At 42.9% G+C, this 12,107-nt stretch overlaps 1 protein-coding gene across 2 annotated transcripts; it reads right to left on the bottom strand.

The window, feature by feature from the left end:
* Nucleotides 1-1,345: 1,345 nt before the first annotated feature.
* Nucleotides 1,346-8,416, bottom strand: mycn.L (MYCN proto-oncogene, bHLH transcription factor L homeolog). 2 transcript variants are annotated; one of them, XM_018261591.2, is made up of 3 exons: nt 8,035-8,416; nt 4,974-5,706; nt 1,346-3,019 (listed from the first exon to the last, which is right to left on the bottom strand). In XM_018261591.2, the coding sequence occupies exons 2-3, from the start codon at nt 5,671-5,673 to the stop codon at nt 2,406-2,408; spliced, it is 1,314 nt and encodes a 437-aa protein (XP_018117080.1). In that variant the 5' UTR covers nt 5,674-5,706; nt 8,035-8,416; the 3' UTR covers nt 1,346-2,405.
* Nucleotides 8,417-12,107: the final 3,691 nt, after the last annotated feature.

Raw genomic sequence — 12,107 nt, 5'->3', positions numbered from 1 at the left:
TGCCCCGAACATAAGCAGCATTGGAACCCATTTTTGCATCCCAACCCATAGGTTAAAAATTCCTGGACTATATTATGGATGAAAAGGGCACATATACAGGTATAATTACCGACCCTTAGCAACACCATAGCATTATTTATTGAGAGCACTGGAAATTGCCTTAGATTTATTAAAAATGTAATTTACAGAATGCTCGGGACCTGGGCTTTTCCGGATAAGGGGTCTTATCGTAATTTTCCAGATTTTACATTATTTAGGCTCCAGTGTTTTCCAGGCTCACTTCCTCTGGATCAACTAGCAGTTAGGCAGGTTAAAATAGAGTTCAAAGGTTGAACTTGACGGATGTGTATTTTTTTCAACCTAACTTACTACAGTATGTATCCAGAATGCTCGGGACCTGGGGTTTTCCGGTTCTTACCATACTTTTTATCTCCATACCTTAAGTCTACTAAAAAAATATTCAAATATTAATTAAACCCAATAGGATTGTTTTGCCTCTAATAAGGATTAATTATATCTTATTGTGGATCAAGTACAAGGTATTGTTTTATTATTACTGAGAAAAAGGGAATCACTGCTAAGCATTTTAATTATCTGATTATAATACACAAGAGCCATGAAAATCCTGTAAATGATATCCTTATAAACGGTGACTAGTGATGTCATCAGTTATAAACGGTGAGTAGTGATGTAATTGTTGTCACATGACTTACTAAAACTTGTGTAGTATAATAAAGTACCTCTTGTTGGAAAATATGAGGATATTAGAAGTAACCTCAGAACTCCTCTGTGACTTATAATATCCTTATATTTTACAATAGGGGGTACTTTATTCACTATATAATAAACATTATAGGACATTGCCTTCCTGTACCGGTAATTCTGAACTTTCTGGATAAAAGGTTTGTATTATATATAAATCTATATATCTATATCTAGCTATCTATCTATATATATATATACACACACACACACACACACAAGGACCTGTTATCCAGAATGCTTGGGCCTAAGGCTTTCCAGATAATGGATCTTTCTAACAAATTACTAGAAAATCCTGTAAACATTAAATAAACTCAATGGGCTGGTTATCAGGATTAATTATATCTTAGTTGGTATCAAGTACAAGCTATTGTTTTATTATTACAGTGAAAAAGGAAATAATTATATATATATATATATATATATATATATATATATATATATATATATATTTATTTATTTATACAGTATGTGTGTGTTTTTGTGAGAATCTATCCACCCTAATATTCTCCTTAAATAGGGCTTGTGAAACAGATTGCCCAATGTCTATTATCGCTTGTGATTTCATAGACAAGACACAGACTCTTTTGTCGCTATTTATTTTCATAAACATGAGGTATTTCAAAGTGCTAATAGATAAAGCACTAAAAATGTACATTGTTTGGAAAGGAGAAAACAAGAAAGGAAAGTAAAAAAAAAAACAAACACACAAACTCTGAAATGATCCAGTTCTATGCTCCGAAACATGAACAAAAAGGGACATAAAAAAAACTAGAAAGAACAGGCTAAGAAAACAAGAAGGAATATATATATAATAATTTTCTTTACAAAAAAGTTTATAGCTCAAAAAGTGATAAAGTAATATCTACTCAAAACTTTCACAACTCATTTTCATACGAAAATATAAGTATCAAATTTAGTTATGTATCAGGATCATACTAAAGTATACAGGCAGTGTAAGAATTAGTACAGTACATAACGAGAGATTAACAATATATTTGTATACAAAACATGCGCCTCAAACATTGAGGTAATTACAGTACTTAGGTCTGAGCTTCCAGTCTAATTATTGGTAAGTGGGAGAGGGAGGAGGGCTACCTGGCTAGCCCGAGAAAAAATACAAAAAAAAAGTCAATGGCATGAACAGTAGGTATTTACAAAACTGTACCAAGAGGGAATAAGTGCTAGTCCTCTTGCGTAACATCACCAAAAAAGAGCACCATAAAGAAAATGGAGAGGAATGAAAAAACAGCAGCTCAAAAACAAATAAAAAAAAAAAATGCAACCCACTTATCTTCTAAGGGATTGGGAGAACTAAAAAATGTCTTTAAAAAAAACAAAAACCCATATAAAAGTGTACAGTAAATGATTTTGGCAGTCTACTCAACACCTCGAAGAATCATCCAGTTGTTCAAAAACGCAAGAGAGAAAACAACGTTTCCCCCGCCCCCCAAAACTGTGGAGTTAACTGGAATGAAATGAAACCAACATTCTTAACGTCAAAAATGTTTCTCTTCTTCTTAAAGAATCCAAAAATGTGCAAAGTGGCATCAACAGTTCAGGGAGAGGAAAACCGAACAAACGATATCAAAAAAACAGCAAAGAGCTTAAAAAAAAAAAAAGAGAAATTGGAAAATAAAAGCTTAGCAAGTCCGCAAGTGTTCGATTTTCTTGAGCAACTGTTGTTGTCGGAGCTGCAGTTTTTCTTTTTCCAGTAAGAGTTTCTGTTCGTCGGCGTGCAGGGAATGAACATACTCAGTGGCTTTTTTCAGGATGACGACTTTAGCGGCTTTCTCATTTTTAATGAGTTCTGGTACATGGTCCCTTAAAGTCAGGAAACTGGAGCGCAAATCATTGCGCCTTTGTCGCTCTAGTATGTTGTGGTTTCGCCGTCTCTCGCTGTCCTCGGAGTCGTAATTGCGTGGACTGGAGCTTTTTGGCTTGGTTGGCACCACGTTCTTCACTAGGCGCGGCAATTCGTTCCTCAGCTTCTTTTGAGGTGGAGCCACCTCTTCGGTTTCCACGTACGGTGAGGGAGCGGCATAATTGTGCTGCTGATGAACTGGAGCGCATCGCTTGAGGATCACCTCATTCTGCGCGGTCTTCGAGGACACCAAGATGGTGTTCTTAGGTCGAACGGTGATTGTAAGGGACGTTACAGATTTGTTGGAGGAGTTGCGCCTTTTCTCCACTGTGACCACGTCGATTTCTTCCTCTTCGTCATCCTCTTCCTCCTCCTCCTCATCTTCATCATCATCTACATCAGAGAGAGAGAGAGAGCGCAAGACATTACAGCACAGTTTAGGAGAGTTCTAGAATGTTCTAACCAAGAAGCCTCCCAGATTAGAAACAGTTTGGGTCAATTTCCAAATAATAAATGCTTATCTTTCAAGCATTTGTTTTGATAACATCAGTGGTGAGATGACGACTCCTACACAGAGCTCACAACCTTGTGTCATGCATATATTGGGTTAAAAGAAAGACCCACAACCCTGTTGGATTAAAGGCTTTAATTTTTTTTTAAAAAAATACATTCAAAAAAGGGCAAAATCACTTGACGTCATCAAGCAGGGATGCCCAAAAGGTAGATCGGAATCTACCAGTAGACCTTTAGTTTGTGATCAGTAGATCTCAAGACACTCAACAGCTTAACTAAATCACCCTCCTATTTCATGCTTTTCATTCAGATATTTATTATGTTAAGGTTAAGAAAAAGTTGTTTGTTAAACATAATATACATTTTCTCATAAATTAATATTTAAGTAATATTTTCCATGCCACAGAATGATATTTTATGGATGTAGAGCATAAGGGGACAATATCACTAAAAGTAGACCTTGCATTAATAAAAGTATGGGCACTTCTGACGTAATGTCTATCTTGGGCTGGTTATGACCCTTCTCAATGAATTAGTTAGAAATACCATGTAACAAACAGCAGAGCTAGCCAGCAACTTCACAAAAAAAGCACACTCTGGAGGGTTACAATGCTTAGGGAAAAAAAAAAAAAAGAAGGCATTCAATCGACAAATGGTCTGCCCCTATGGCTGGAAAGTAGACAATTGCTGGATTTGTTCTAAGGCACAATGTCTTCCTGCTCCAAGATTTGGTTTAGTGCCAGGGAGACAGCTGTTCGGAGGAAACGCTTCCTCACTCAAAGCTGTCAAGGCGCGAACATGAAAGGGACTTTTAGGCTGTTTGGGATGATAGCCCTATGAGCACAAATAAGCTCAACTGTTTAACAATCGACTTTCCCCCCAGCTCTCGAAGCCATCAAACAGCTTGAATAGATTTTCTACATTAAGGCGGTTTGCCCCGTTGACTGGCTCTGCTGGTCGTGCCAGGAAAATGGTAGCCGGCAGATCTAGCAAAGACAGAGTTAACCTCCTAAGCACCACGCTGGGTAAAACACATCGAACACAATGGCAGACCCCTATCAAGGGCCAGTTGGATAAACGGAAGGTTTTCTGGTGCAAAGGGCACTGCGCTTTTATCTCTGCCCAAGAACCCGCTGTTTACGTTTCCAAGCATCTGTTACTAGTAACTCACATGATAGGATTACCTTTACATATACAGTAATAACACCGTCTGCTGCCTAAAAGAAAAAGGTCTAATTCAAAGAACCCCCTCTCAGAAAGAAGAAAATAGACTGCCACCTGCTGGACCTAGGTCTAACAACCCAAAGCAGACAGTCGGTTCCAGAAACGCTTTGTACCCGGCTAGGTGTCAACATACAAATCAATTTAGAGACATTGGTGAAGCCAGGGGAGGGGTTTTATTGCTCACAAAATCAACATGTAACGCCAACGCCGAATAATTCCAGTTGTCTGGCCTACGTACTAGAGGCAAGGGATGTATGATTAACCCTAGTTTTGCCTGAATTAACCAACAGCGTAAATAATAAACATACTATACACATAAAGTACTCGGTGCATAGCATACAATTATATAGCCCATAAATTAACCATGATATAACAATACACAAATTAGGAAAATGCAGAAGCCAGACATTGATCAATAAATATAAACTACTGGACAAGTTCAGCACCAAATAACTCATAAAATGAGCTTTAACCACGCAAACCATTACAGAATCCCACCCTCTGCCCAGTAATATTTACCCCTGGAGAAGGTGATGTTTAACTAATTTCATCCTTCTCCAGATAACTCATAGGTGACAGATATCCAAAAAATTTATTAGGTGGCACTTACCGGATTCACTGTGGCTCTCCTCTCCAGAGCTGGAGCTGCTTGTGCAAGGCTGAGTGCAATTCCTAGCTGTCGTGGATGTTGGCACAGTTGTGGTTGTGCAGGGTGGAGGGTTGGCACTGCTGGGGGCAGTCCTGCAGCTCTCCCCCTTGTTGAATGGGAATGGAAACACCACGGCTGGATCAACACAATGTGCTGCTGGATTATTCATGTCCACCCCACGCCCCGACACAGAGCTGCCCACTGTTGAACTGGGTGGATGGGGAATGGTTGGCTCTGGGGTGCATGATGCCTTGCCCAGCTTCTCGCTCACTGCCCTCTCCAGCTTTTCCCGGGCAGAGAAGCCACTCCACATACAGTCCTGGATAATGATGGATTTTACATTGCAGGGGGACAGTCCAAGTTCTCCCCAGCCAGAACCTCCAAGCAGGTCAGCTTCTGGAGGCAACACCAACAGCTCAGATGCCCAGTCCACTGAATCCCCATAATCCCCAGGCAGCCCTGGAGAGAGAGGATCACCATGCAGCCCAGAACGACTTGGGGAAAGTGGGGGTGTGGGAAGCAATTCAAACTTCTTCCAGATGTCTTCCCCTGGGGGGGCAGAGTCTGGGTCACACAGGTAAAAATCATCTTCATCTGGGTAGAAACAAGGTTGCAGGGAGTCAAACTCCAGATCCAGATTTCTGCTCACCAACCCTGGCATCTTAGTGCCAACCTTTGGGCTCCAGTGTCCTGCCTGCAACAAACAGAAAGGAACAGCAGTTAGGATCTGGGGACTGAGGCTGCTGCCTTCAGACGAGCCAGGATTTAGGTACCTATGCCTAGGTTTGGGGGTTGCTTGGAAAGGGCAGGAAGATATAAGGGGGCTCTATGCTTGGGATGGGTGGGCAGGTATTTAAAGGATCTAAGCTTGGGATGGTCTGGTAGAGGTAGGGTTTTGTGTAGGGTTGGGCAGGCAGATGCATGGGAGAGGGTTCTGTGTTGGGTTGGGCAGACAGATGTATAGGTGGGGTTATTGTGCTTGAGGTAGGCTGGCAGATGTTTGGGGTGGTCTCTGTTGGGTGGGCAGGCAGATTATGGGGGAAGGTCTGTTCTTGGGGTGGGCAGGCAGATTTTTGGAAGGGCTTTTTCTTAGGGTGGGCAGGCAGATGTATAGATGGGGATTGTGCTTGGGGTGGGCAGGCAGATGTATGAAGGCTGTGCTATGGGTTTTTTTTTTAAGGGAAATGTTTGAGGGGGGTCCGTTCCACTGCTAGAGCTTAACACCACCCATCAGGAGCAACTCCCACCCTGCGTCATGCTTTGCATGCAAACAGAAAGACACCAGCCATTCAGCCTAAATCCAAAGGAAAAATATAAACACAGTTCTCTTCCCCTTGTACTGCCAGATTAGGAATCACACAAAGCAATGGGCATCTCTATACTGATCCCTGTAACATATATAGGATAGTGACAAGGCATTGGAGAAGGGACAACCATGGAGTACTATAGGCAAAAAGGTCACAGACAGGCAGTGTATAATAATATGTAGTATAATGATAGCATGCGTGGTTAAAAGCAAACACAGTAACCAATAAAGACAGGGGTATTGGGCTACAGGCAGGGTATTGTGTTAGTGACAAGGTTAGACGGTAATTCAATGTATAATTCAAACATCAAATTAAGTAAGAGGTAAGAGAGTCAATGTAAAGCTCAGGCTCTGTCTATTCTATACAGTGTAAAGGGCAGGCAGGGGCTTGTTGTAGACAGAGGGTCTGTATAAGGATAACGTTGATACTTTTAGGTCAGTCGATGTTCAGGTTTTGTGGCAGGCAAATGATAAGTTTCATTTAAATTAGTGCCGAAGTTTAGAGTCAGTCTGTGTATAGGACTAGGTACATGCAGAATGCAAGATTAGGGAGTGTCAGTATGTATAGAGACAGACAGTGCCACTGAAATACTGGGGAAATACAACAGTCTGGCAGGGGTTTATATGGGTAAAGACTAAAAAGTAAGAGACACTCAGTGCACAGGGCTATAGACAGGGAGCAAGGTTAGAGACATTCTATGAGGCTGGAACAGAGTTCAAGGTTAAACACATAGAGAATGCATAGAGGTAGAGACAGGGTGTACGGCTAGAGACAGTGTGCAAACCAGCTTACACAAAATAATATTACACATATTACAGTATCATATACTGTGTATGAATAAAGCAATGGGATAGTGAGATGCTAACAGTCCATTGGCATACAATCAGGTGAGTAGGGTGTATGTCTGGAGTACTTAGGCTAGAGACTGATACGTTTGTAGCTAAAAAGTTTGAAAATGCACAGGCGAGAGACTGTTATGATATAAACATGTAGACTGCAGTACATGGGGCAAGAGACTACTAGGATATTAGAGACTGACAGGTTATAAGGTGGAGACTGGCAGTGAAGGGGTAGAGGGTTAGAGACTGGTAGGGTACAACAAGGATAGAGACAGTCAGTGCAGAGATATTGGTGGGGTATAGAGTTAGAGTAAGGAAGGTTACAGGGTCACAGCAGAGAGTAGAAGGGCACAGGGTCAGACACTGGCAGTGCATGGGTAGAGACTAGTAGAGACTAGTAAAGACTAGTAGAGACTAATAAAGACTACTAAATACTAGTAAAGACTAATAAAGACTACTAAATACTAGTAGAGACTAATAAAGACTAGTAAAGACTAGTAGAGACTAATAAAGACTACTAAATACTAGTAAAGACTAATAAAGACTACTAAATACTAGTAGAGACTAATAAAGACTACTAAATACTAGTAAAGACTACTAAATACTAGTAAAGACTAATAAAGACTACTAAATACTAGTAGAGACTAATAAAGACTAGTAAAGACTAGTAGAGACTAATAAAGACTACTAAATACTAGTAAAGACTACTAAATACTAGTAAAGACTAATAAAGACTACTAAATACTAGTAGAGACTAATAAAGACTAGTAGAGACTAGTAGGGTACATGGTTGTTAGCGGAGAGTGCGCAGGGTGTCAGACAGACATTGTATGACAGTCAGTGGATGAGCTGCCAGGGGACAGTGTCGGCTCTTACCTCAGTTCCAGCTCAGTGAGTGGCTCCGCTGTGAGTTTGCAGCCTGTGCTCTTCCCTCGGCTCTTCCTGTAATTACAGCCAAGCGAGCGCGCCCCAGTCTTTGCTCAGTGAGTGGCCTCCCGTAATTGCAGCGAGTGCGCCCCGTCCCTGCGCTTCCCCGTGCAGCCCTCTCTCTCTCTGTTGTGTGTGTGTGTGTGTGTCAGTCCCAGCCCAGTCCTCGCACTGTCAGCCCCGCGCACTCTCACTGCTGCTCACACTCACAATCTGTTGGATATTATTAACTAAAAAAAAAAAAAAGACTCGACACACCCGGGGGAAAGGAGGGGGAATGTGGCAGAAAAAAAAATCAAGGGAGACAGTGAAAAACGCAGAGACCCAATTTCACCCCACCTCCCCCTTCATTAACTCGGCCCCCTCATTTCCATAAAAGCTTGGGAGGTGCCGTCGCTTTCGCGCCAAAATGCCTGCTGCGTCTTATCGACCAGTAGCTCCCTGGGCTCAGATGGGCAACCGACCGTGCCATGAGCCTGGAGGGGGTGCTTCTGCCTTTTAATATCGGGTGGAAGGGGAAGGTGCTGTCCACACAGCGGGCTGCGAGCAGGGGGACAACTTGTTCTGAGGGAGATTATTTTGTCTCCTACCGCCGGGCAATGGCAGTCTGTGCTACTATGTAGCGTTGGGGCCAGAGAGACATACAAATAGTAGGACATAGTGTGTAACAGTGTCAGTTCTATAGAAGCTCCGGCAGCGCCTGCAGTATGAAGGGCTGTTTAGCTGAGTCCTTGGCTTGTGTGTTTACCAGTGCAGTCTGCAGCAGGTTGCCAGTCTCATTTTCAAAACCAGCCCCAAACCAACCAATAGGTACTTCAAAAGTAGCCCAAAAAAAAATAGTGTAGTGAAAAAAAAATGAATATATGAGAAAATATGACTTTTTGAAAATTTTCACTGTTTCGCATATTTTTCCATGAAGCAAAATGGGACAGATTCTCAAATCACCAGGGGCGTAACTACAGAGGGGGGCCAAACTCTTTGCAACGAGGGCCAGATTTGGTGAGGTGAAAATGTGTGGGGGCCGACCATTGAGCCTGACATCCATTCAGAGGTAGCCAGCTTGAGATCAGGATCATTCACTCCTGGAGATGGACACGTACACAGCGTTTAGGGAGTGGAGAAGTGGAGTCTGTCAATTTGAAATTGGCCCACGGGCCTGTCTTTGGACATGACTGCCCTAATACATATACAATTTTTATAGATATTGGTAAAACAGCTCAACCTCTAGACATTTTACTGGCCAGCAAGTTTTGCCCCCAGAACCCAAAATCTGGTAACTCCTGACTTCTACAGAAGTCAGTCCCATTGCATGCTGGGTATTGTAGTCTTAAACTTGGCAGTTGCAAACTGTTAAACTACACTACCCAAAATGCATTGGGAGACAGGCTTGGAACATTAGGGCAAGAAGAAAAGCCCAAATTGGCTAGTTTGTACCCACCTGGGCTTTAAATTAGTAGCCCAATTTGGCTGGAAAACGGCCAACCTGGCAACCCTGGTGTGGGAGATATTTTGACACACTTCCACATTGGCTGTACAGGGTGAGTAGCTCAAAGGGATTATGGGAGTTGTAGTTTGACCAACAACCTGAGCTGCTGTAGAACAGGTTGGCAAACAACAAACCAGGAGCTGTGCCAGGCTGAGGAGGGTTACCCTGTATGGCTGCTTCTCTTCTTCCCGAGAGGAGCTGCCACTTTGCCTCAGATGGTGCTTGCTGACCAGCGTGCGCAGGATTATTTCATGTGTCCTAATTTATATGCACAGTTACAGGATTTGTAACCCAGAATATTCGGGATCTGGGCTTTTCCGATAAGGGGGTCTTTCAGTAATTTGGAACTGCATACCTTAAATATACGAAAAATCAACCTAATAACCCTAATGGGATTGTTTTCCCACCTATAAGGATGAATTATATCTCAGTTGGGATTGAGTACCAACTACTGTTTTATTAGAGTTTTTTTGGATAACAGGTTTCCAGCTATGGATCCTGTACCTGTGTATGCTTCCGTGCTGCAGGATATCTTTTTCTATATAGAAGGATAAGTCCAGACCTAGGTTTACACAGGAAGGCTCTGGCACCCAATAGCGATGGATAATCACCCTATAATGAGAGATATTCACCCGTTGGTGAGAGATAATCACCCGATGGTGAGAGATAATAACCTGATGGAGAGAGATAATCACCCGATAATGAGAGATTTTCACCCGATGGTGAGAGAGAATCACCCAATGGTGAAAGATAATCACTCAATGGTGAGAGATAATAACCTGATGGTGAGAGATAATCACCCGATAATGAGAGATATTCACCCGATGGTGAGTGAGAATCAACTGATGGTGAGAGATAGTCACCCAATGGTGAGAGATAATCACCTGATGGTGAGTGCAATGTCGGCATAGCCACCGGCAGGATCCGTGTGATATCCACTAAAGTCAATGGATGTTTTATGCTGCCATGCCCGCTGAGCTGGAATTTGGTTACTTGGACAGCCCTGCTCGCCAGAGAGTTGCAGTTGAACAACAGCTGGAGGACAGCAGGTCGTACATGCCTGATAGTGACAATTGGTATTCACCCCAATATACATTTTGTCTTTGTTCTTCACCCAAAAATGTCTGTGATGCTGGGTGCCCCAGGCAAATTCTGCCCTACCCTTAAACCAGCCCTGTGCCCCTTTGGCATGACAACTTGGAGGGTGTATAAAAGCCATGAGCAAGCGAGGAAATCCCCTTTCCTTTAGCAAAGGCACTCCTGAAAAGCAGCCTGTAAAGCCAGCCAATTATTTCCTCTTTCCCCTACTTGGCATGCCCGGGTTAAGATCGCTCTTCCATTTTTTTTTTTGTGTGTGTGGGCTCTTGAAAGGTTCAGCCTCTGCTCCTGCTGACCGACGGGAGAGAGAGGGGTTTACACACCACACTCCCTCTGCATTAGTCATTTTGTAAATAAATAATGGGGGTCTTGTTGGGTTCTCTCTGGCAGGGTGACACCTTGTGGTCACTTGCCAGTGTGTTCCCGGGTTACATAATGAGGAGTGTCTGCAGGCACACCTACTCTTTGCACAAGAACAAGCGCTCGGGCGGCGTTTATTGCACAAGACATTTGGCAGGAGCTGCCACCGAGGGAATACTCACTTTTTTGTATCATTATTGTAGCTTATATTATTATAGCTTATAGAGAACCGTCTGTTTTACATTCTTATGCAAGTAATGAAATCAACCGGACACCATCTTTATTTTTGCATTTTTTAAAGCAATTTCTGTTTTGCCTTAAAATGTTTTACCTCCCAGAAACCTTGATTGCTGTTTATAAATCTCCTGGGCTCCGCCCAGTGCGGATTTGTAAGTGCAACCAGAGCCCAGATATTAACATCAGGCCTGGATTTGTGGGAAGGCGGCAAAGTTTTGGGGGCAGCACGCTGAGCACGATGCTCCGCTACGTACTGATTGTGAAAGAAGGGAGAATGGAGCCACAGGTGTATATATAACTCCAATCCACGCCAGTCTACAGTGCAGCTCAGTTCTCCCTTTTTCTATGGGCAGAGCAGCGGGGGACAGATTTGCAGAGAAGCGAACGGGGTTGATGTCTGCAAGTGGAAAGGGATAGGTGTGCATGGTGACAAACAGGTGCCTTCCTCTGCTGGCCGATGGGTGCATCATTTTAAAATCCTGCCCTGATTGCCATGCCTGCCTGAGAGTGGAGTCCAAGGAGCCCTTGCAATGGAGTGGGCACAGCAGCAGTGCTAGTTGCCCACCTCTGATGGCAGCTCTGGTTTTGAGGATACATTTATATAAATTATATTTTTATTCTTTTTTTCCTCCTCAGACCCTGTCCTTTTTGTCCTTTATTCCAAAGGCCCTTGCACATGGGTGATGCTAATGTATTATCATTCGCCGCAGCATGTAGTGCCTCGCCTACATTCAACGGTATAGTTCGGCCCCCTTGAGTATAATCTCCATATAAAATAATGGGCTATGCAGTGGGAGGCATGCCAGAATGCTTGTGTTTATGGCCCTGACCCCTACTCTAC

The sequence above is a fragment of the Xenopus laevis genome, chromosome 5L (assembly GCF_017654675.1).
Source record: "Xenopus laevis strain J_2021 chromosome 5L, Xenopus_laevis_v10.1, whole genome shotgun sequence".
NCBI lineage: Eukaryota > Metazoa > Chordata > Amphibia > Anura > Pipidae > Xenopus > Xenopus laevis.
This window is presented reverse-complemented; position numbering and strand designations above follow the sequence as displayed.

Bases quoted from the DNA above. Each gene is read 5' to 3' on its own strand.
- mycn.L (XM_018261591.2), bottom strand. From the start codon at position 5,673: ATGCCAGGGTTGGTGAGCAGAAATCTGGATCTGGAGTTTGACTCCCTG. The intron at 3,020-4,973 runs GTAAGTGCCACC...TCTCTGATGTAG, and splicing joins GGAGAGCCACAGTGAATCCG to ATGATGATGAAGATGAGGAG.